Source organism: Geotrypetes seraphini, chromosome 9 (genome assembly GCF_902459505.1).
Source record: "Geotrypetes seraphini chromosome 9, aGeoSer1.1, whole genome shotgun sequence".
Classification (NCBI taxonomy): Eukaryota; Metazoa; Chordata; class Amphibia; order Gymnophiona; family Dermophiidae; genus Geotrypetes; species Geotrypetes seraphini.
In genome coordinates this window covers 30,919,831-30,945,905 of record NC_047092.1, presented here as the reverse complement: position 1 = coordinate 30,945,905, position 26,075 = coordinate 30,919,831, and the positions used below count along the sequence as shown (strand labels likewise).

Sequence of the window (26,075 nt, the reverse complement as noted above, 5' to 3'; positions counted from 1 at the left end):
AATGCAAAATTTTGCATCCTGTGCCAAAGCAGCAGAGGACAACATGGCCTGGTACACAGCTACTCTCCTTTTTTTCTGCCTGTGGTGATCAGGGCAAGGCAGAAGGTGCACACCTATATGGAGAAACTATAGGAGGAAGGGGGAATTCAGCAGAAGGGAGAATTAGGTGGGACATTGGATTGATAAGTTAAAAGGATGATAGCACTATATCTTTGGTCAAATCCATTGTGCCAAATTCCATTGCTTAAGGTTTATCCGATTCCATTCTGTTCTACAAATATTTTCAAAGCCCACACATACAATTTAACTTTATTGAAAGCCTCTTTAGGCAAGTTCACTTGAGCAATAGTGGCAGATTAGGTTTTCACATTCGATAATTTTCTTTCCGTTAGTACCTGTAGGATTCAGTATGCTAGGGGGCTCATAATCAAAACTTAACACCTCTAAAGACCTGCCCAAGTCAACACTTGGGACGACTTAAGACTGGTCCATTCTAGTGCCGATAATCAAACTGACTTTTTGGACGTAACCAGGGACTATTTAGGCCTCTGAATGCTGCTCTGCGCCCAGAGTTAAAAGGGGTGTATCTGGAGGAGTGGTTAGGGTGGTATTTGGGCCTACCTAGTCTTAGTCGTCCTAGTACATTCTCAGTAACCTTTGTATTGAAACAACTTGCTCAACCCTTAGCTAGACTAGCTAGCCATAAATCAGGATTCTTTGTAGGATGTAATATCAACTAGAGAATGACATGGGGACAGAGTCTGTCCCTGTCCCATCTGCAGAAGCCTTGAACACTTATGATTTTATATTTAAATCTTTTTATTAAAATATTAAAAAAGGAACAATATTTTGTAGAATTGTTGTTTATAAATGACAAACAACAAATGTCCAGGGGGACAAAATACAAGAACATAAGAATAGCCATATTGGGTCAGACCAATTGATCCTTCTAGCCCACTATCCTATTTCCACAGTGGCTAATCCAGGTCACACATGGCAAAAACCCAAATAATAGCAATATTATATGCCACAATCCACTTTATATGCCTTAGCAGAGGAAAACTATGCCCTATGAAGCACTGTTATGATTTTTAAAATCTGTGAATGAATAAGTTTTTAATCTCAGGATTCAGTCTAGCTCTCCTGTCTTCTACTGTCCTATAGAAAATGTCATTTCAAAAGACATGCTGGTAGCAGGAATGCAAAAGATCTTATGTGGAAGTTTTGGCCAGCACTTTTGCTTGTTTTTCTAAAAAAAAATCTAGACATCGTCATCTGCATCATTCAAACTATCCAAATAACAATCCCATTCATTAACAATAGCTTTCAAAAGGAGGCAATGTTTCATAAAAGTCATTCAGAAACCTGCTAAACATCCATTTTCATTCTTCTGGAGTGGGGGGCTCTTTCACAGATGTGACATTTTCTGGGGATGTAGATTGTGGAGAAATCCGAGTTGTTGATGTTGATAGACCTGACCTTCAATTGCAATCTGGTTTTGGTTGCCTATGCTTTTACATCATCTGGGAACATAATTGGTACTTGGGTGTAGAAGAGAGTCAACACTGTATAGCGGATGAACAGGAAAATAAGTATCAATTAAGCTTGCAACTGGGCACATAATGGAAGGATGTTGCAGATGGTAGGAGTCTGATCAGCAGACAAGACTCTTATTGCACATCAAAGGTAGAAAAGACACAAATTATGTTGTTTACAAATGCTTCATTTAAATCCCAAAGCAGCTTCTGCAGTATTTTATCATTTCATTTGGGTGCCAGTTCTCAAAGTGTTAAGTTTCTACATACTGATACTAGCATTTTATATATGACATATGGACAAAGTTTGTCCCCGTCCCCATGTCATTCTTTAATACCAACACAAACAGAACAAAGATGAGGCTGTACATGAGCTTTAGATCAACTGAGAACTTCATGGTCTGACAACAGTTAAGTATACCATCCGTTTTGGATAATACCCAGGTTTGTTTAGACAAAGATTGTCCAAACCTACACAGAATGTAAGTTTATTCATATTGGATTGACATATGGGTTAAAACAGTGTTCTTCAACCTTTTGACACCTATGGACTGGCGGAAATACAATAATTATTTTGTGGACTGGCACCTGTCCACGGACCGGCAGTTGAAGAACACTGGGCTAAGTTGTGCCCATCTCTATCCAATCTCCGCCCCAGACCTCGCCCCCCATAATAGTACAGTGGTGCCTCACACAACGAACTTAATTGGTTCCAGGAGCAAGTTTGTTATGTGAAACGTTCGTTATGTGAAACGCGTTTTCCCATAGGAATACATGTAAAAAAAAATAATTCGTTCTGCAGCATAAAATATGCTAAGATGACATAAAAAAGATAAATTTTTTGTTATTATTTTTATTTAGATACATCTAAAAACATACATCTCCCTGTCCTTTTACTTCCACTATCTTCCTATCCCATCTCTATTCCCTTTTGTCCCTCTCCCCATGATCAATCATCTCACCACCTCTCTCTGCCCTCACCCTCAGGGTTCAAGATTGCTTCCACTCTTTTTCCTGTTGTTCTCTCTGCTTGTCACCCTATGATTTAGCATCCCTTCTGCCCTTGTCCAATATTTCCCCTTCTCTCCCTCCCTCTCATCCCCTGCTCCAACATGTGCTTTCAGCGGCCTTCTCCCCCCTTAAGCGTCTTTTCTTCTCCACTCCACCTTTCCTCCCTCCCTGCCTCCACCTTTGTGGCGCTTTTGCACCCGACCGACAACAGAACAGGCCCGGTCGGACAAATCTCCCTGTCCTGTAGCCGCGAATCTAAATTACCTTCTTACAGCAGCTGGAGTATTGAAGCTGCTGTAAGAGGTAATTTAGATTCGCGGCTACAGGGCAGGGAGGTTTGTCGGCCGGGCCTGTTGTCGGTCGATCGGGGGACCTGACCAGCTGTGCACATTCTTCGGGGCGGACCGCCCCCTCCCCCCTCTTTCGTTCGCCATTGCCTTCTTCCTACCTGCCCTGCCGCAGCCGCACACAGCCGAACGGAAGTCTTCCTGATGTCAGCGCTGACGTCGGAGGAAGGGAGGGCTTTGCTTAAGCCCTCCCTCCGACGTCAGCGCTGACATCGGGAAGATTTCCGTTCGGCTGTGTGCAGCGACAGGGCAGGTAAGGAGAAGGAGACTACCCTCGCGGCTCGACCAACCCCGCTGCGATCCAACCCCGCAGGAACCCCGGACTTCGTTGTGTGAAACGAAGTCCGTTGTACGAATCAAGACATAAAGTTCGTTGTGCGCAGCGTTCGCTGTGCGAGGCGTTCGCTGTGCGAGGCACCACTGTACTAATTGTAACACCAATTTTTCCATTCATTTTTCATATATACACACACACACAATATAATCGTATTAACAACACATAATGGTTAACCACAAAATTAAAATACACAAAGCACACTATATGCTTTTCAACATTCATTCCTACCAGAAAACAGATAACCCCATGCAAATGCAGAACCAAAAACTAAAAGTACTAATATTTACAAACAAACCCTAAGATGCAAGACTCTGCAAGCAGTATAACCCTAGAAAATGGAGTAGATTCTGCGCCGTTCACGGAGGAGGGTGTTTATGAGCAACTTGAAAAACTGAAGGTGGACAAAGTGATGGGACCAGACGGGATCCATCCCAGGATACTAAGGGAGCTCAGAGAGTTTCTGGCGAGTCCTATTAAAGACTTGTTCAACAAATCTCTGGAGACGGGAGTGGTTCCTGGGGATTGGAGGAGAGTGGATGTGGTCCCTATTCACAAAAATGGTCACAGGGATGAAGCGGGAAACTACAGGCCGGTGAGCTTCACTTCATTTGTTGGAAAAATAATGGAAGTGTTGCTGAAAGAAAAATAGTGTACTTCCTTGAATCTAATGGGTTACAGGATCTGAGGCAACATGGCTTTACAAAAGGTAAATCGTGCCAAACGAACCTGATTGAATTTTTTGATTGGGTGACCAGAGAGCTGGATCAAGGACATATGCTAGATGTAATTTACTTAGATTTCAGTAAAGCCTTTGATACAGTTCTTCATAGGAGACTGTTGAACAAACTTGAAGGGCTGAAGTTAGGACCCAAAGTGGTGAACTGGGTTAGAAACTGGCTGTCGGACAGACGCCAGAGGGTGGTGGTTAATGGAAGTCGCTCGGAGGAAGGAAAGGTGAGTAGTGGAGTCCCTCAGGGTTCGGTGCTGGGGCCGATCCTGTTCAATATGTTTGTGAGTGACATTACTGAAGGGTTAGAAGGAAAAGTGTGCCTTTTTGCAGATGATATCATGATTTGTAACAGAGTAGACACCGAAGAGGGAGTGGAAAATATGAAAAAGGATCTGCAAAAGTTAGAGGAATGGTCTAATGCCTGGCAACTAAAATTCATTGTAAAGAAATGCAGAGTAATGCATTTGAGGATTAATAATCGGAAGGAACCATATATGCTGGGAGGAGAGAAGCTGATATGCACGGACGGGGAGAGGGACCTTGGGGTGATAGTGTCCGAAGATCTAAAGGCGACAAAACAGTGTGACAAGGCAGTGGCTGCTGCCAGAAGGATGCTGGGCTGTATAAAGAGAGGCGCAGCCAGTAGAAGGAAGAAGGTGTTGATGCCCCTGTACAGGTCATTGATAAGGCCCCACTTGGAGTATTGTGTTCAGTTTTGGAGACTGTATCTGGCGAAGGACGTAAGAAGACCTGAAGCGGTCCAGAGGAGGGCGACGAAAAAGATAGGAGGCTTGCGCCAGAAGACGTATGAGGGGAGACTGGAAGCCCTGAATATGTATACCCTAGAGGAAAGGAGGGACAGGGGAGATATGATTCAGACGTTCAAATATTTGAAGGGTATTAACGTAGAACAAAATCTTTTCCAGAGAAAGGAAAATGGTAAAACCAGAGGACATAATTTGAGGTTGAGGGGTGGTAGATTCAAAGGCAATGTTAGGAAATTCTACTTTACGGAGAGGGTGATGGATGCCTGGAATGCGCTCCCGAAAGAGGTGGTGGAGAGTAAAACTGTGTCTGAGTTCAAAGAAGCGTGGGATGAACACAGAGGATCTAGAATCAGAAAATAATATTAAATATTGAACTAAAGCCAGTACTGGGCAGACTTGCACGGTCTGTGTCTGTGTATAGCCGTTTGGTGGGGGATGGGCTGGGGAAGGCTTCAGTGGCTGGGAGGGTGTAGATAGGCTGGAGTATGTTTTAACAGAGATTTCGGCAGTTGGAACCCAAGCACAGTACCGGGTAGAGCTTTGGATTCTTGCCCAGAAATAGCTAAGAAAAAAATAAAAAAATTTAAATTGAATCAGGTTGGGCAGACTGGATGGACCATTTGGGTCTTTATCTGCTGTCATCTACTATGTTACTTTGTTACATTTCCATTTCACAAAATGCTTTTAAACCCCCCTCCCCCCAAGGGCCATATTCTATAAATGGCATCCCGCTTGTAGGCGGCGGTAGGCATACTACTGCTACCTAACCAGCCAATCAGGACGTTTTCTAAAAACAACAAAAAACAACCCAAGGCAGGCTGCCTACACAGTAGGCGTATGTCACAGTTGAGGGAGACACGAAGGGATGCTTAAGCTTGGCCAAGTCTGGGCATGGATTTACCCAGATGTAGCTTTAGTCAAGCTTAGACAGCCCTAGGCGTCTCCCTAGGGCTGTGATAAGCGCCTGAAATGTAGGCCATTGAAATGCTGACCTACATTTCAATTAGATGCAGCTGCTAAACTGATCGCGGCAAGGAAATCTCCCTGCCGCAATCAGCTGAGCAGCCGTGGCAGGGAACCTTCAAACCCCACTGCAAGTCGGCCGGCAAAAAGGATGCCCACTCCCTCCCGCCACCACTCCTCGAACTCCCCCTCAGGTGGGCTCCCTCAAATCAGGCCTCAAATCTCCAAAAGGTAAAGTCAAGATACCTTACATAATTCTTGCTTAATCATTGCAGTGTGTCTTGGCCTTTTTACAATATCAAAAACAGGTTGAAAGATTTAAAGATTTAAATATTGACATTTGACTGTAAAGCAAAATATATGAGGGTGCTTTTTTAACATTTTTTGTTGGCAAGTATATGAACAATATTTTTCAGTTTTTTGGGGGGATATTTTTTCCCAGAAGGGAATTTGGATTTAGCTTGCATCTCTCCAGTGCTAGCTCAAGGTGAATTAAATTCAGATGTGGTAATTATACGAGGGCAGAGAGTGTACAGTCTAAATTTGTATTTGAGACATTAGCGGGTGAAGTGGCTTTGCCCATGATCACAATAATAATAATAACTTTATTCTTGTATACCGCAATACCATGGAAGTTCAATGAGGTTAACAGATGAAGAGACTGTACATTTACAGCGAAGTTACATACATGGCAATGATGAGGCATTTAATATAAAGGCATAACAAAGACAGGACATTTAGTTAAACTAAGAGATCAATTTTGATAGGCCATTTAGTGGCTTGGCAAGATCGGAGGAGTCGGAGAGTCAGGAGGCATATCGAGGTTAGAGAGGGGGGCAGGGAAGGGAGGGAGGGGAGAAGTTAGAGGAATTTGTCAAAGAGATAGGTTTTGACTGACTTCCTGAACAATTGGTAGGGCAGGGAATTAGAAATGATCGTGGTTAGGCAATTGTTCCATTTGCCCGCTTGGAATGCTAGGTATCTATCGAGGAATCTCTTGTAGAGGCAGCCCTTTATGGAGGGAAAGGTGAACAGGTAAGCGTTTCGTGTGCAAGTGGGGCCTGCGATTTCAAGGTGCTCAGACAGGTAGATTGGAGAAGAGCCTGTTAAGCTTTTGAAGCAGAGGCAGGCAAACTTAAAGATGATCCTTGCCTCTACTGGTAGCCAGTGGAGTTTGGTGTAATAGGAGCTTACATAGTCATATTTTTTGAGATCGTAAATTAGGCGAATGGCCACATTTTGGACTATTCTTAAACGTTTGATGGTACTTTTATAGGATCCCAGGTATATGATGTTGCAGTAGTCTAGTATGCTTAATATTAGAGATTGGACCAGTAGTCGAAAGGAGAGGTGGTCGAAGTGACGTTTAATGGTGCGAAGTTTCCAGAGGGTGCAAAAGCATTTTTTCACCTGGGTGCTGGTATGGTCATCGAAGGTCAGGCTTCGGTCCAGGATGACTCCAAGGATTTTTATGGTGGGGTTGATAGGGTAGTCTAGTCCATTCAATTTCAGGGAAGTGTTTGTTAGTTTATGGGTGGGACTTGCCAAGAAAATTTTGGTTTTTTCAGTGTTCAATTTTAATTTGAGTTGTGAGGTCCATAGTTCTAACAAGGGAAAGTAGTAGAATTTAAACTGGGTTTCCCCACTTCCCAGCCTAAAGTTCTAACCATTAGACTGCTCCTCTATTCCATTGTTTTACCAGCTTCAGAGACATTTAAGAGGTTTTAATACATATTGCTTTTAATTCAGATTGATTACCAATTAAGCGAGTGACTAGTGAACTAAGCATTGCAGTGTGTCTTGGGGAAGCCCACCTAGATCTCCCCGTACCTTTTAACAGGAAGGCCAGCCAGAGGGATGCCTACTCCCTCCAGCTGGCAGGCCCACCTCTTCAGAATGGCATTCCTTCCCCTTCCCGGTGCATTCTGGGATGCACTGGGGAGGGGCCTAAGGTCCTGACTGCACCAGGTGCCTAAGGCTCCTCACATAGAAAGGACTTTAGGCACCTGGGGCAACCGGAGTCTTAGGCCTCCTTCCCAGTGTAGACTTACCAAATATGTTTTCATCCAATTTTTTTCCAAATAAATTAGAAATGATATAGAAGATCACTAGGAAACCTGCCACTGCTATAGCAAATTTTATGATACCTGAAAAAAAACACAAAACAGAAAGAAAGTGTTAAGAGCTTTTTGTAGACAATACTGTATTTCCTAACATATTAAAGGAACTTTACAGCATAGCAACATATATGAAGTTTTACTTGAAAATAGGCCCCTGGATTTCTGCCCTAATTTGTAGTGAACTTGCATTGTTGTGAAATCTTTCCCCCTTTTATTATCTTTAACATTTTTTTATAAAACAGAATAGGAAAGCAAGATCATTTTGAAATTCTAAATTGTGTCCACAAACCCTGATAAAAATTCAAATGTGTCCCTGAGACTTTTCCAGGATGTTTCTCTTATCCAGAGAAACTCATGTCCTAGAAAAGTAAATGAATGAAAGTAATAGAAAACTGTTCAATATAAATGGGGTTTCTCCTTTCCAGGGAAAAGTTTACAAAATTATATAGCAATTCTTTGGCACATCTATAAAAACCTGCATACCATTTACAATATTTGATATCCAGAATAAGTCAATTCTCTATACAATAAATTTAAGGTTTTAATTATTCCTTAAAATATTTAAAAATATATTAAAATTTGTCATATGCAGATAGCTGTTCCTGGATTTCTTTAATTCCTGCATTTTGTTTTTTCTCTTCTTTCTGTTATCCTCCTGTTTCCTTTGCTGCCTCCTCTTATTCCTTTTCGCTTCTTACTGAGGCAGAGAAATTGTGTGGCTCTAAACTCTATAGACAAATTCAAACTGGATTATAATACTTGAAGTTTCTTTGGGCTCCAACTCTTTAAGTGGTGTGTTTTTTTTAAATTTATTTATCAATTTAATAGTTAACAATATCAAATGAAACCAAGGAAAAAAAGGTTTTTAACCACAAATTAAAAGTAATATACAAACACAAAAAATCCTTTTCAAATCCACAACAATGGGGAGCAATGCTACTTACAAACTAACAAAGTATAAGGAAAATTAAGAGATTGTTCTTGATTCATATGAATCTAGACATTCCCAACAAATTCGGGACTTTGACATCCTACCATTTCCTCAGTGGTGAATCATTAAAGGCAAAAATAAAACTCATTTCTGTTCTCGAGCTATTAGAAATTGCTGTAACTGAATGGGATCCCAAAATACATATTCAATGTCTTGTAATTTTTTTTTTTTTTTTTTAAGTTCAAATGTTTTTAAAAAAGGAACAAAAGTGGAAGTTTTTAATACCTTCCAAACCAAAGTGGTGCTCAGAATCCAAGAATGGAATGGAAAAGCTCAACGTGGGGAACAAACCCCTAAAGAGTCTTTCACTGAATCTAACATTGCACCATCTTATTTGATAGAAAGGTGATTAAAATGGCTTCATAAAAAACAGTGTATATGTCTTATATATCCATAAAGTGAATAAAATGTCCAACACATCGTAACTGCAAAAGGTAGTGTAATCAAAAACTTAGCTTCAATGTCCATACAGCGATGGTCCGGCGGGGTTCTAACCTTAGGCACCTGGTGCATTGAAGCTAAGTTTTTGATTACACTACCTTTTGCAGTTACGAGGTGTTGGACATTTTATTCACTTTATGGATATATAAGACATTTACACTGTTTTTTATGAAGCCATTTTAATCACCTTTCTATCAAATAAGATGGTGCAATGATAGATTCAGTGAAAGACTCTTTAGGGGTTTGTTCCCCATGTTGAGCTTTTCCATTCCATTCTTGGATTCTGAGCGCCACGTTGGTTTGGAAGGTATTAAAAACTTCTACTTTTGTTCCTTTTTTGCTGTTGTTGCTATATTTACCTTGGGAACATTTTTTGTTTACTTATTTACCCAGTTGTTGGTATTGGGCATCCAGAACTATTTTGTATTTTAACAAGATATTTACATGGAAATTTTAAATAAAAAGATGCCTCAAGTGCTAAGACTCTTGTTCTTAATTTTAAAAATTCTTTCCTTCTTAGCTGCGTTGCTCTTGAGACATCGGGAAAAATCCTAACAAAATCTCCACAAAATTTAGTCAGCCTATTTTTAAAGTAAAGTTTCATTATTAATGTTTTGTCTATCTCACTCATGCATGTTATTCCCATGGTGGACCTACTCTGGATCACATCCTGAGTATCCTCCAAAAACTCTGTCAGATTTATTTCTTCTGTTACCAGTTGGTCTACCTCCTGGTCGGATTGTATTTTTTTTTTGCGGAATATAATAAGAATTATTTATTGGGAAATTCTCCGCATTGGGTAATCCCAGGATTTCTTTAAAAAATTTCCTTAACAATATTTCAGAGGATAATAAATGAGTCATTGGGAAATTAACCAAGCGGAGGTTCCTCACTCTATGCATATTTTCCAACATTTCTATTTTAGAATGTAACATCGTGGAATCCTTAACAGCAGATACTGAGACAGATTGCAATGTATTAACTTGAGTTTCAACCCCACTTAATCTTTTGTCCAAACAATTTAAGTTAGAGTCCACATTCTGAAACTTTTGAGACACAGAATGAGAATAGTCCGAAGTTTGTTTCACTGATTCTCTGAGAAACCCTTCAACTCTAGAAATACCTAACCACAAATCTTGTTTTTCCTTTGTTGGTGGTTGGTCTTCTACTACACCTGAAAATTCAGGTGGTTTAGGTATTTCAGTGAAAACTAGTTTATTTGTCTGAGTAGATACAACCACTAAACCAGTGGAAAGAGCGGGAGTAATATTCCCGCTACCTCCAGATATTGGATGAAGGGGGGGTGTCCTTTCAAGGGGGCTCAACGATGCTCCTGATGTGGGATAATTTATGTCAAGTAAAGGTTGTGATGGAGTTTCTGCAGGAAATATTAAATGTCTGTCCATAGGACCAGAAACAACAGGGGTTGAGCTCTTGAGCTTGATTTTCCATTTACCCATATTGTCAAAATTAAAGTTATACTACCTGAGCTCCCACTCCCCAGCTCCGCGGCAGCAGGCAGAATTTAAAGAAAATCAACGAAGGGAGACGGACCCGGTGACGTCAGGGGTCCGTCCTCCACAGTGCCTGCCCGAAAATCCACTCCGGGGCCAGCCGCCGCAGCGAGCAACACGGGGCAGCAGTGAAGCACTCCTCCAACGTCCCAGCACAGACCAGCAGCTCCCCTAAGTGGTTTGGTAAGAGTAAGACCCAGCTTGTCTGCAACAGCAGTAGTACGAAACTGAAATTTGCATGCTGGCACCTATGGCTAAGGAATACTGTTTTAAAAGGAACTGAATATTGTTGAATCACAAGGAAGAAATACAAAGCTTGAAATGGTAACTTGGGCAAGCAGGATGGCTCTAGCAGCTTGTTTCTTGGGCTACCTTTCATTCAGGTTCCAAAACCTGAAACCCTCAAACCTTCAATTTTTTTTTTTTTTGGGGGGGTAGAATGCAGCCGACCTCTGTACGATCCATAAGGATCGTATGCTGTTTACACAGGAATCTTCTATATTGCTCTGTTTAATTCAGGACAAAATCAGTTGTGTGGGGAGCTATTCACAGGGCTAAATTAAGGCAACTGCGACTAGCCAATATGTCTTTCTTACCCTTTTAGGTAAATATCTAACGGTTGGGATGTCTCAAGATCCGCTCTATGAAGACAAACCAGCTGGCAATTCAGAACCACAAGAATATATCACAAACAAATCACAAATATTCAGCATGGAAAATCCAACCAATTTGCAGTTCTTGAACAATGAATATCTAGGTACTTAAAGTATCTCCTCCTTCTCAAACTTTCCACTAGTTTCTCCTCCTCTTAGTTTTTAAGCAGTCCAAATGTGCTGCCACATTCTAAAAGAAGCAGATGGTGTGCTTAGTTCACTGGGCACTCGCTTAATTGGTATTCAATCTGGATGAAAAGCAATATGTATTAAAACCTCTTAAATGTCTCTGAAGCTGGTAAAACAATGGAAAAGAGGAGCAGTCTTATGGTTAGAGCTGTAGGCTGGGAAGTGGGGAAACCCAGTAGAGAATGACACGGTGGCGGTTACCCGCGGCTAGCCGCATTTAGCCGCGGGTAACCCGCCAAAACGGTGATGAAAAAAATGGTCACCACAAGTTCGGGGACAAGGCCATTCACTGCTCCGTGGAGCGGTGAATGGTAGCACGGGGCGGTGAACAATCTTGAACGCGCGGTGACCGAGCGTTCGAACCGGCAGCCTACTCTCACCCGCCGTCCGTCCATGTATCTCCCTCCCTCCTTTTCCCTTACCTTTTCTTCTTAAAGTGGTGATTTCTATAAGGCTACGAGCTGTATTACAGCCAGAGCCTTGAAGTCGCTTTGCGTTGCATGCTGGTAAAAGTCTCCTCCGACGCAACTTCCTGTTTCCGGTTGCATCGGACGAGACTTCTAGCAGGCAACCCGACGTGACTTCAAGGCTCTGGCTGTAATACAGCTCGTAGCCTTATAGAAATTGCCATTTTAAGAAAAGGTAAGGGAAAAGGAGGGAAATGCACGGCTGGCCGGCGGGAGGGAGCTGCTGGACCGCGTGAAGGGTGCTGGGGGTGGGGGGATGGAGAGAAGAAACGCTGAAGACGGGGACAGGGCGGTGAAAGAGATAGCGGGGCGGTGACGGGGCAGTGAAGAGGACGGCAGAGACGGGGACGGGGACGGGGCGGTGAAAGAGACAGCGGGGACGGGGCGGTGCAGAGGATGGTGGTGACAGAATTTTTCCCCATGTCATTCTCTAAAACCCAGTTTAAATTCTACTACTGTCCCTTGTGATCATGGGCAAAGTCACTTCATCCGCTAATGTCTCAAATACAAATTTAGACTGTACACTCTCTGCCCTCGTACAACTGCCGAACCTGAATTTAATTCACCTTGAGCTAGTACTGGAGAGATGCAAGCTAAATCCAAATTCCCTTCTGGGAAAAAATATCCCCCCCCCAAAACTGAAATATATTGTTCATATACTTGCCAACAAAAAATGTTAAAAAAGCACCCCCATATATTTTGCTTTACAGCCAAATGTCAATACTTAAATCTTTAAATCTTTCAACCTGTTGTTGATATTGTAAAAAGGCCAAGACACTACAACGATTAAGCAAAAATTATGTAAGGGTATCTTGGCTTTACCTTTTGGAGGCTTGAGGCCTGACTTAGGCCATGAACCATCTTTTCTCTCCTGGGGCATTATGGACTTGTTTACAAGATGTGTGTGCACAGCCGAGGTCATCTACCAGCTCCAGGCCCCTCTTACTGTGTGAAGATGTGTAGGAGAGTGTGCTTTGCAAGGCTATGCTATGAACTATGTCTTGTGCTCTTATCTTGGCAAGACACGCTGTCTGACCGGTGGATTCTGCAAGAAGCCTATTCATTATTCTTCAGTATCCGACAGTACCCTGATTGGTGCTGCTTTCCCTAGAAACAAGTCCAAGATAATTTCTGTACTGAGATTGCCAGGTAAACTTTATAGTTCCTTATTCTGTAATTATATTCTAATTGGGGGTAGACCTCACAATGTACAGAAAAATTTCAACACACAATCACACAGTGAAGTCATATTTCACTGTTATAATTTAAATAGTTGAATGTCAAAAGCCTTACCAACGGTTTTCATGTTTACACTTCACTGACAGCAGCACTGCATTAAAGCCAGCAACAACCTAAATAAATGGGAAAAAGTATTAGGAGGAGCAAGTGGTTCAGCAATACAGTTCCTTGCATATATTATATATATATTATATACACACACACACACACAAGGGTGTGCTGAAAAGTTCTCAGCCCAACCAAGACGGGAATAATGTGGAGCCCAAGTTCAACACACTTGGCACATCATGCCTGAAGTTTGTGTAACCCTTCCAAAATATACTCTGATGTCTGGTCACTGAAATACTGCCCTTTCAAACTCTTTTTTAAGATTTGGAAACACAAAAAAAATAGTCAGATGGAGAAAGATCTGGTGAGTAGGGTGGATCGTTCATGCACTGAAATCCCAACTGCATCAAAACATCCATCGCTTTGCCAGTCTTGGGAGCTAGGTGCATTGTCTTGCAAAAAAAAGAACTCCTCTCCTTTTTAAAAAAAATATCTTTATTCATTTTAAAGCCATAAATAAGTGCAACAAATTATACAATCTTATCCTATATAATAAAATGCTAGCCGCGCATGCGCACTCAGACTTGCGTGATCTGTAATCCCTGATCTGTAGGTCCGTGGCCAGAGTGCGTATGCGGCGGCTAGACAAAGCGGGAGAAACAGACTCCACTCAGAGACGGCATTGACACAGACAAAGTGCTGCACAGGTACTGGAGGGGGAGAGCTTCTGCACATACCGGTACAAACCTCTCTCCAGCGTTGGCAGCCGCAGCACGTTAAACAGGCTGCTTCGTGACTTTCTCCTGCAGTTGAGTCCCTCTGCCGCATCACTAATGATGTCATCAATGACGCGACAGAGAGAATCAAAGGCAGAAGAAAGCCGCGAACCAGCCTGTTTATCGTTCTGCACCTGCCAACGCTGGAGGGAGGTTTGTTATTTAAGTCATCTCGCCGGGAGGGTCGCAGAGTCAGCGGGGGTTGGGCTGGGAGGAGAGAGAAGCGTCTGCCTTGGGTGCTTCAGGCAGCAGCAGCGTTTACAATTCGCTGCTGTTGCGGCTTCAGGCCTTCCTCTCTGGCCGGTCCTGCCTACTTCCTGTTTTCATGAACACAGGACCCGCCAGAGAGGAATACCTGAAGCCAGCAACAGCAATGAATTGTGAATGCTGCTGTTGCCCGATGAAGTAGTTGAAGGAAGAAAGTGAGCAGAGGGGGAGAGAACGACTTGGAGGGAAGAACAGATGGCAGGGCATGGAGGGAAGGAGGAAGGTATGCCAGACCAAGGGAAAAGGAAAGAGGAGATGGAGAGAGGCCATATGGGACAGAGAGAGAGGGGGTGGACACTGGATGGAAAGAGAAGAGAGGGAAGTGAATGGAAGGGGCAACATAGAGGGTGAACAGTATTCTAGCACCCGTTAATGTAACGGGCTTAATGACTAGTTATACTATAAAAGCACTTAGATTCAACCAAAATTGTAATCTATGACAAATAGATATATCACCCTCCCATATTTACATTCAAAAATTGCACTCAAATGAAAGAATTAAAAAATTTTTCCAAACCCCCTTCCCACCCACCCACCCTAGACATGCATGACCAAAGGGCAAAGTCAACAATCACTTTTTGCAAAATTTTGTCAATGGCTCCCAAATCCTCAGAAACTTCTTATAATGTCCTTGTTATATAGCCATAGTACGTTCAATTTTAAAGATGTGACACAGGACTACCACCAAAAAGTACAGTTTAAGCGATCCCAATTTTTCCAATTCCTTAAAATAAGCTGTATGGCAACCCCTATCATAATAAAGAGAAGTTTGTTATTGTGAGATGATATTTGGCTTTTCGCTCTCAAAGTGCCAAGTGCCACTGGATTTTCCATTACTTTGTTCACCTGATCCCAAATGGATCTCCAAAATTGAAGTATCAAGGGACAATAAAATAATAAATGTTCTAATATCCCAGGTTCAAGATGACAGAGCCAACACCTATTAGACTTGGAACTATATAATTTCTGTAATCTAACCGGAGACCAAAATGCTCAATGTAACCAAAAAAACCCACGTTTGTCTCATAGATGCAGACAGCGTACATCTCAAACTCCAAGTTCAAATTTGTGGCCATTGAGATGCAGTAATCTGATGCTTCATCTCAATGCTCTAAATGTCATGCAGACCAGTTTTTGGTTTCTTATTCAAAAATCCAAATATTAATTTATACCACTGAGCAGCCTGGTGACCCAGGAAATCCGTCTGGAAGCACAGGAATGGCAATCTATACTGAGTTTTAAGATTTTTCCAATGAGGGAACCCCTCCTGAATGGCCTGCTTCAACTGCAACCACCTATAACTTTGAGATTTAGCAATACCAAATTTTTGTTGCAGTCGTGAAAAATCAAGCAGCTTTCCGTCTAATACTACATCATCTAGAGCATTGTTCTTCAACCTCTGGTCCGCGGACCGGTGCCGGTCCGCAGAAAATTCCTGCCGGTCCGCGCAGGGCTGGCGAGGTTGATATCTGCAATTTCCTGCCAGTTCGTGCAGGGCTAGCAAGATTGACGAGCTGAAGTCTGCGCAGGGCCGGAGAGATCACGGGGAGCCTCTGACAGTGGCTTTCTCCCTTCTCAGCAGCTTTCCTAACTTACCAGCGCAGCGATTCAGGAAGGCAACCTTGGGGCTTTTGCTGAGTCGGGGCCGCCTCTGATGATGCAACTTCCTCTTTCCTCATAGGCGGCGCGACCCATCAAAGGACCCAAGGTTGCCTTCCTGAATCACTGTGCTGGCAAGTAAGGAGAGCTGCTGGGAGGGAAGAAAGCCACTGTTAGAGGCTGGGAAGCTGCTGGGCATGGTAAAAAAAAAAAAAAAAGGGGGACAGCTGCTACTGGACCTGGAGGGAAGGATAAGGAGAGATGCTGATGGGAGGGGAGGAGAGAAAGCAGTCTGGGAAGCTGCTGGGCAAGGGAAAAAAAGGGAAAGCTGCTACTGGACCTGGAAAGAGAGAGAAGGAGAGATGCTGCTGGGAGGGGAGGAGGGAAAGGAGTCTGGGAAGCTGTTGGGCAAGGGAAAAAAAGGGGACAGCTGCTACTGGAACTGGAGAGGGAGAAGGAGAGATGCTGTTGGGAGGGGAGGAGGGAAAGGAGTCTGGCAAGGTGCTGGGCAAGGGAAAAAAAGGGATAGCTGCTACTGGACCTGGAGAGAGGGAGAAGGAGAGATGCTGCTGGGAGGGGAGGAGGGAAAGTAGTCTGGGAAGCTGCTGGACAAGGGAAAAAAGGTGACAGCTGCTACTGGACCTAGAGGGAAGGATAAGGAGAAATGCTGCTGGGAGGGGAGGAGGGAAAGGAGTCTGGGAAGCTGTTGGGCAAGGGGAAAATAGGGACATCTGCTACTGGACCTGGAGAGGGAGAAGGAGAGATGCTGCTGGGAGGGGAGGAGGGAAAGGAGCCTAGCAAGGTGCTGGGCAAGGGAAAAAAAGGGACAGCTGCTACTGGACCTGGAGAGAGGGAGAAGGAGAGATGCTGCTGGGAGGGGAGGAGGGAAAGGAGTCTGGGAAGCTGCTGGACAAGGGAAAAAAGGGGACAGCTGCTACTAGACCTGGAGGGAAGAATAAGGGGAGATGCTGCTGCGAGGGGAGGAGGGAAAGGAGTCTGGGAATCTGCTGGGCAAGGGAAAAAAAGGGACAGCTGCTTCTGGACCTGGAGAGGGAGAAGGAGAGATGCTGCTGGGAGGGGAGGAGGGAAAGGAGTCTGGGAAGCTGCTGGACAAGGGGAAAAAGGGACAGCTGCTACTGGACCTGGAGGGAAGGAGAAGGAGATATGCTGCTGGGAGGGGAGGAGGAAAAGGGAAGGGAAGAGAGTTCCTGCTGGACAGGGGGAGGAGGGAAGGGAGAAGGAAAAAGGAAGGAAACAGCTGGCAGGGAGATTAGAGGAAAGGAAGGGGAGAGACAGGAATGAGATGGGAAGGGGGATCAGCAGAGAAATAGAGAGGGACAAAGATGCTAGATCTGGTGTAGGAGAGATAAAATAGAAGACAGCAGTGAAGCTGGAATGAATCATGTAAAAAGGAGAGAGGGGGCACAGGCTGGATGGAAAGGGGAGAGGGGCATTGAAAGAAGACAGATACCATATGGAAGGGGGAGAGTGCAGACAGTAGATGGAAGGGGAAGATGCTGGATTGAAGAGACAGAGAGGGCGGATGCTGGAAGGAAGAGAGTAAAAAGAAAATGAAAGCAGAAACCAGAGACAACAAAAGGTAGAAACAAATAATTTTATTTCTATTTTGTGATTAGAATATATCAGATTTGAAATATATATCCTGCTAGAGCTGGTGTTAGACATAACTGGGGACTGCAAAGTCCAGGCAGTCGTTTTGGATTTTCTTTTTCGCCTTCCTGTAAGGATTATTTATGTACCTTAAGGAAGGAGAAGAAGAAGAAAATTCAAAACGATTAGCATCCAGTGTGACTGACCATTCTACAAAGCCAGGATTTTATGGGCTCTCTTACAAGTGTAGCCAGTATTAAAAGGACTACTTCTAAAGTCCTATTTTTCAATTTTTTTACCAGCACTCTAAGGCCAACTCTCTAACTGAGCATCTGCATTTACCCATCACTTGTACATGGAGGGGGAAGAAGACAGATGCCAGACCAAGGGCAAGAAAGGAGGGAGGGAGAGAAAGGAAGGAGAGGAAATGCCAGATAATGGAGGGGGAGGAAGAGATAGAAGAGGAGAGCAGAGAGGTGCCAGGGTATGAGGGAAGGGAAACTAAGGAGACAGATGCCAGACCGGAGGGAAAGGAACGAGAGGAGATGCCAGAGCATGGAGGGGGAGGGAGAGGTAGAAGAGAAGGAAATGCATGTGATGCCAGGCCATGGGGTTGATTGGGAAGTTAGGAAAGGAGAAGAGACAGATGCCAGAGCACAGGGGAAGGAGTGGAGACAGAAAAATGAAGAGGGGTGAAGCTGAAATGAATCATGTACAAAGGAGAGAAGGGGTACAGGACAGACAGCTTATTGAAAGGACATAGAAAGAGGGAAATTGCCATATGGAAGAGAGATAGAGAGTGGACACTGGATGGAAAGAGCAGACAGGGCAGTGGATGGGAGGGGTGAGAGAGGGTGAACAGTAGATGGAAGGGGTAGAGAGAGGGGGACCGGTGCTGAATGGAAGTGTAAGGGAGAGGGTGGACAGATGCTGAATAGAAGTGTGGGGAGGGGGGCAGACATTGAATGGAAGGGGGTGAGAGAGGGGAGTAGACGCTGGAAGGAAGTGGAGAGAAGAAAGAAAAAAGGGCACATGCTGGATTGAGGGAAGAGGATAGAGTTAGATACTGGAAGGGGTGGGAAAGAAGTGGCAAGCTATAGGTAGACACAATGAAAGAGGGAAATTGAGGACTGAATAGTAAGAAAGAATTTAGACAGAGGCAGAAAATAAATTGAGAAGGAAGAACAGGAGGAAGGGAGCAGAGAGAGAGAGAGAGATGCCTGAGCAGGGGGTAAGGGGAGGAGACAGACAGGGCCGCCATCAGAAATTTCTGGGCCCCTTACTGAGCAATCCTATGGGGCCCCCCCACGCACCCCTTCCCCCCCCCCGCACCCTCCCTTCTTCCATGGGCCGAATACACACATACTTTTCTCTGTCGCCGCACTCTTTGACCAAAAGATTTGTAAGCCTGCAACCACGTCAAGGTAGACTCTTTCAGCAGGGCCCTAACCTAACCTAAACTAAACTAATCTATACCTATCTATTCTAAACTAACATATGTCTAATACTGAACTAATAACAAACTAACAAACATCTGCATAATAAATAACTAATAAATAATAGTGCTAGTAGCTATAATTCACTTTTGAATGTAAAATCTCAGTTAAGGATTTCTTTTGACCTTTGTAGGGCAGAAGTAGATCACAATTGCACAAAATTTTTTGTAACAAGTATTAAATGTGTTTTTATAAATACTGTAAGCTTAATAAATATATCAGAAAAAACTACACATCTAAGCGCATATCTGAACATACACATCTGTATGATCCCATCCTCCTCAGCTTGCCTATAGCTGCATCATGCATGTTAAAAATGTACGATATGTTGATATGTGCACCTTCATTCCTTCCCATCCATCCTCCTCAGCCTGTCCTTACACATCCATAGCTGCATGTTAATGATGATGTATATGTTATGATGATAAATAAGTGCATATAAGTACATCATTAACATGCAGCTATGGATGAATATAAAAAAGAAACAATATTCTGTACAATTGTCAATTTATAAATCAGCATCTTCTCCCCACTCTCTCTTCCCCATTTCCCTTCAGCGTCCTCAGTGCACTCTCTCTCCACTTTCCTTCAGCGCACGCACATAAAAACAAGCAAGTAATTTATATCATTTTCATTCTATTCATTCATAGAAATTAAAGTCTAAATAATGCCAGTCACATAACAAAACATAATTTTACAAAAATAATTCCCTGCACAGTCAAGCCTGCAAGGATTACTAGATGTCTTTCAGCAGCTCCCCTCCCTCCCTCCCCCTTACCTTTGTGGCCAAGTCAAAATGATCTACCAACAATAAAATTTTAAAAACACAAAGCATGCTGTACGCAGAGAAACTGTTAATTATCATTTATATTCTGCGGGTTTTCAAAGAGGTCAAGGCAGATGACTTTATGCAATGTCACCTCAGTAACAACTATACAAAAATAGACAAATATTCCCCCTCCCTTTTTACTAAAACGCGATAGCGGTTTTAGCGCAGGGAGCTGCGCTGAATGCCCCACGCTGCTCTCAACGCTCAAAGACTCCCTGCGCTAAAAAACGCTATTGCGGTTTAGTATAAGGGGGCCAAAGTGCAAAATATAGACAGCATATATAAATTCTCAAAGCAGAAACATTTTGATCACTAAATTGAAAATAAAATCATTTTTCCTACCTTTGGTAATTTCATCAGTCTCTGGTTGCACTTTATTCTTCTGACTGTGCATCCGATATTTCTTCCCTTCTTTCAGCCTCCTGTATGCTTCCTCTCCTCCAGACCTCATTCCCTCCCCAAACTTTTTCTTTGTTTCACCCTGCCCCTTCTTTCTTTTTCTCTCTCTCCATACCCCCTTTCTTTCTGAATGTCTGTTTTTCTCTCTCTCTCTCTCTCACCCTGCCCCCTTCTTTCTTTCTCTCTCCACACCCTCTTTCGTTCTGTATGTCTGTCTTTCTCTCTCCATGCCCCATTTTTCTTTGTTTCACCCTGCCCCCTTTCTTTCTTTCTGGCTTCCTGTCCCCCCCTTTCTTTCTTTCTCCCTGCCCTCCCCTATGCCACCACCATTGGGAAAATGCTGCCACCGCCACTGGGGTAAGACTGCCACTGCCGCCATCGGGAACAGGCCGGCGCCGAGTTCGCCCTGCTTCTCTTCCCAGCGGGGCCGACCAACTCTTGCCACCCGACATCAATTCTAACGTCAGAGAGGACGTTCTAGGCCAGCCAGGCAGCGATTGGCTGGCCCAGAACGTCCTCGCCGACGTCAGAATTGACACAAGTGGCGAGAGTTGGTCGGCCCAACAGGGAAAAGCAGAGAGAACTTGGCGCCGGCCTGTTCCCGATGGCGGCGGTGGCACTCAAGTGGCTAAAGAGCCGCAGTTTGCCGGCCTAGGGAGAACACTGGAGGGTGGCCAGCTGTGCACCCCCTTGAGACGTAAACCCGGGGTGGGGCGGGGTGGACCGCCCCCCACCCTCCCCCACCTTGGTATGCCACTATCTGTACCTCACTCCCTCCCTATGACCAAAAATTATCCTTTCTTCTATTCCCCATGTACACAACCATCTCTTTTCCTCCCTTCCTCTCTCCCAAGTCCATGCCTTCTGTGTCCAAAAACCCATTCCCTCCCCCACCTCAGCATCTCTTTCTCTCCCTTCCTCTCTCCTAAGTCCATGCCTTCTGTGTCCAAAAACCCATTCCCTCCCCCACCTCAGCATCTTTCCCTCCCTTCCTCTCTCCCAAGTCCATGCCTTCTTTGTCCAAAAACCCATTCCCTCCCCCACCTCAGCATCTATTTCCCTCCCTTCCTCTCTCCTAAGTCCATGCCTTCTGTGTCCAAAAACCCATTCCCTCCCCCACCTCAGCATCTCTTTCCCTCCCTTCCTCTCTCCCAAGTCCATGCCTTCTGTGTCCAAAAACCCATTCCATCCCCCACCTCAGCATCTCTTTCCCTCCCTTCCTCTCTCCCAAGTCCATGCCTTCTGTGTCCAAAAACGCATTCCCTCCTCCACCTCAGCATCTCTTTCCTTCCCTTCCAAGTTCATGCCTTCTGTGTTCAAAAACCCATTCCATCCCCCACCTCAGCATCTCTTTCCCTCCCTTCCTCTCTCCCAAGTTCATGCCTTGTGTCCAAAACGCACTCCCTCCCCCTTTTGTGTTCCGCGTTTGCCTCCCAGCCCATCTTTGCAACTTTCTCAGCAAAATGGAGCTCGAGCCGAGAGGCTTGTCTCCTGTTTCCTGCCTGCCCTGCCGTGCACAAATAGCCAACCGGAAGTATTCTCCGACGTCAGCACTGACGTCGGAGGGCAGGCTTTGCTTAAGCCCTCCCTCCGACATCAGCGTTGACATCGGGGAACACTTCCGATCGGCTATATGTGAGCAGCAGGGCAGATAGGAACAGAAGACGAGCCTCGCGGCTCGAGATGTATTGAACTCCGCGGGTCCCCCGTCCAGTTCTCTCCTGTGTACCTGGGGCGGACCGCCCCCCCCCCCTTGGTACGCCACTGGGACCGGCACCGGTCTGCGGACCGGCGGTTGAAGAACTGTGACCTAGGACACTGGGGGAGCCCGGGCCCCCTGTCAGTTCCTGGCCCCTGAATGCAGGACTGGTAGTACTGCCCTGATGGCGGCCCTGGAGACAGATACCAGACCTGGGAGGAGGAAAAGAGGAAGGAGACAGATACCAGATCTGAGGGGAGAAAAGGAGGAGAGAGATATGCTAAAATCTTCTGGGAGAGAAGGAGAAAGGGAGGCGAAAAAGGGGGGGGTGTAAGCAGATTAGAAAAACTAGAGAGAGAAAGGCCTGCCCTGAACCAAAGGGGAAAGACAGGAGGCAGATGCAGGACTATGGGAGGTTTAGATGGAGGGGGAGAGACCCTGGGGAAGAACAGAGAGATTTAAGATCATAACAGAGGAGGGAGAGAGAGGGAGACCTGGAATAGAGAATGACACGGGGAAAAAAAATCTGTCCCTGTCACCGCCCCGTCCCCGACCCACCGTCCCCTTCACCGCCCCGTCACCACCATTCCCTTCACCGCCCCGTCACCGTCACCACCATCCCCTTCACTGCTCCATCACCATCACTGCCATCCCATTCACCGCCCCGTCACCGTCCCCGCAGCATCCATATAAGCCTTAGTACTGCAATATTTAGCTTATTCCTTCTTTATAAATCAAAGTTCTGGCTGCTGAACTAGAGAAAGAGATGTCTGTTCTATTCCTTTCCACCACCCTTCCCTCCCTCCTTTACCATCTGTTCCTTTCTATCACCCTTCTTTCATATCTTCTATCAGCCCCACCACCACCACTAGCAGCCCTTTATAACTGTGTTCTGTGTTTTTAGATTTGGGTTTTTGCCATTTCTACTAGTAGAATGTTCTAGGCATCAGTCTTCCTACACTTTTTTCCCTGTAATGTTATGCCATGTCATGACTCCTTTACTGAAGCCCACCAAATATTTGAAAGTTTCCATCGCGTCTCTCCATTCCTTCTATCCATCGGCAAGTATATTTTAAGCTTCTAAAGCCTTTGTGTCAGGGACCCTATATCATTTTAGCAGCCCTTTCCTGAAACATCTCCTTCCTCTTAATGTTCTAAAATGTGTGGTCTCAAGAATTGAAGTTTCTTAAGTGGGAGGTCTTACAAGTAGCCTACAAAGAGGCAAAATTTATTTCATTTGTTGTAAATTCTGCTATGAAACTTAATGACTGAACTGTATAATCTTTTTCCCTTTCACTCCCTCCTTCCTTGTGTGAGCCGGGAGGGACCAGCAGCCCCCCCACCCCCCGCCCGATCGCAGCATTTAGCCAGCTCCCTCCCTCCACCTCACCTTAGTTTGCCGGCTTTCTTTTTCGGCGACCCGCACACTTTCAAAGAGCCGCGCACGCGCGACTGCTGGAGTTGTTCAATCTTCTCCTCTGCTGCAACTTCCTGTTTCCGGTTGCGTCAGAGCAGAAGATTGAACACTGAGCAGCTGCGTGTGCATGGCTCCTTGAAAGTGTGCGGGTCGCCGAAAAAGAAAGCCTGCAAACTAAGGTGAAGTGGAGGGAAGGAGCTGGCTAAATGCTGCGATCGGGCTGGTGGGGGCTGCTGGACCGTACAATCTTTGATTGCCTCACTGCGGGGACAAGACCATTCACCGCACCACGGGGCGGTGAATGGCCTTGTCCCCGTCCCCACAGCGACCACTATTTTTCTTTCCCCGCTTTGGCGGGTTACCCACGGCTATTCGCGGTTAGCCGTGGATAACAACCACCGTGTCATTCTCTAACCTGGAACAAAGGTACAAATGAGAACTGACACTGGATCTGGGGAGGGAAACAGAGGGAAAAGAGAGAGAGACCTGGACCCAAAGGGGATGGGGCTGGATTGTGAAAGAAATGCTGGATGCGAAAGAAAGAAAGATTGGGTGCACAGTCAGAAGGAAGTGCAACCAGAGACTCATGAAATCACCAAACAACAAAGTTAAGAAAAATGATTTTATTTTAAATTTAGTGATCAAAATGTGTCTGTTTTGAGAATTTATATCTGCTGTCTATATTTTGCACTATATTTGTCTATTTTTCTATAGTTACTGAGGTGGCATTGCATATTTTAAAGTAATCTGCCTTGACATCTTTGAAAAAAAACCGAAACTCGTAAATGATAATTAACATTTTCTCTGTGTACAGCGTGCTATGTGTTTTTTAAAAATTTTATATTTACCATTATGAATTAATAAGATATTGTGTGTACATGAAAAATGAATGGATGAAATTGGGGACGGGGCAAGGGCGGGATCGAGGCAGGGCTGAATATTAATAGATGTCCCGTTTTGATGAAAAAAATAAATGGTCACGTTAGCTTAATTTCATCTTTACAAGACAGTTGGAACAGAAGCTGTTTTCTTATGTGGCAATTTCCCCCTGCCTCTGTTGTTCGAGGAAAGGAACATACAGCACACGTGTTACAATACAGCACAGATGAGATCAATGCTTGGTGTATGGACACAAAATTATAATACTGCTGCTTAGCTGGAAGATAGAGACAGGCCTGCAGGTGTAAAGCAGTCAGCAGTGATTCCTGCATTTCCTGTATTCTCTGACCAGAGATGAAACAATGGACAGCAGGCCAGGCATGAGACCTATGCATTGTGTGCACAGAATGCAAAACTTGGACAAGTGACAAGGTTGTCCTTCTGACAGTTGTCACCACAGATTGAGTAACAGCTTTTTTGGAACATCAGATAAAGATAACACAGAACTACAGTTGCCTTGGTCCAAGGAGCCACAAAAGAACGCGATGACCTGAACGTATGCAAAACCATAGCACCTAGAGGACAGAGTGGGGGGCTGTTCTCGGAATTGGGCAGAGGTCATGCTTAGATGACCTCTGAAAAAAGCCCCAAGCAGAAGGGTGTCAAGGGCAGATAAGATTAGGTGGGTTTGGCCATCAAAATCAATCTGATAATGACATATGTAAGTGGAAAATTGCTTTAAAGACATACGCAGATGTTAATGGCTTTTACGTCAATTAGGGATATAGCCAATTGTATGCATTTGTAACCACTGAATTAAGTCTAATGATGCTACCAAATCAGATTAGCAACTGATCACTTGTGATAATGCTAATAACCAATCAGAAACTTTCCAATAGATTGTAATGCAAGGCTAATAATATATTAATTCATGTAAGATGAGAAAGAGAAACAGATAGGGTATTTTTCCGCATACCTGCAGGGTGTGGAACTTTATCTGATCTGTGACACTTCTGAATGCTGGTAATCTGTTCTTTTTACATGCTGCTTCATATTTTATGATAAATCTGTAACTTTTATGCAACAGCATTCCTGGTGCGGCCTGAGTCAGTTTTTATGGAAAGGGTCTAGCAGCCTACCTTTTCCAAAACAGCAGAACTGAAGGAATCTGAGACTGGTTTTCCTGAGTTTTGAACTAAGTTTTCTCCTTAATAAAATGCTGAATTATGTTTAATTGCAGACCTGACTTATCTCATGTTCTAGCCTGCCTACACTGGGTGTTTTAGCTTGAGCGTTTTAGCTTCTTATGCTTATCTCAGCATACACAGTATTGTATTCCACCCTCCTGGACATGTAACAGAGTGACCTGCTAGTGTGAGCTTAGGACCAATGATTGTTAAGAAAAGTAACACATGATAAGTTTTTTTCTAGCATTCTGTTGTTTAGCCAGAAAATGTATAAATATCACTGTAACTTCCTGGTTACAGGACTTCTGAAGCTGCCAGCTTGGGGGCTCAGGAGTCCGCACATGCTGAATAAAACATTTGTGCTTTCTTCAAGTCTCTTAAGTTTTGTGGCTGACCAAAGTGATCTTTTCAGAACAACAGAATAAATTTCAGTTAGGTGCTTGGTTAAAAATAAGAGGATAAAATCACAGTTAATAAGACAGAACGTCTTATATTCCAAGATGTTTTAAATAAAATTAATATCTAAAAGTATGCAGGGGGGGCGCTAGTGAGCACCACTGTAAA

The 26,075-nt window shown here is 44.2% G+C and overlaps 1 protein-coding gene across 2 annotated transcripts in view; it reads right to left on the bottom strand.

Annotated features, from left to right (window-relative positions):
* LOC117367064 (protein FAM3C-like) overlaps positions 1 to 26,075 on the bottom strand; it is a 103,344-nt gene that overhangs the window by 55,826 nt on the left and 21,443 nt on the right. For both annotated transcript variants that reach the window (XM_033959285.1, XM_033959286.1), the window contains 2 exons: positions 13,359 to 13,417; positions 7,742 to 7,837 (listed from right to left, as the gene is read on the bottom strand). In XM_033959285.1, coding sequence (XP_033815176.1) covers positions 7,742 to 7,837; positions 13,359 to 13,371 — 109 coding nt within the window. In that variant the 5' untranslated portion in view covers positions 13,372 to 13,417. The remainder of the gene's footprint in view (positions 1 to 7,741; positions 7,838 to 13,358; positions 13,418 to 26,075) is intronic.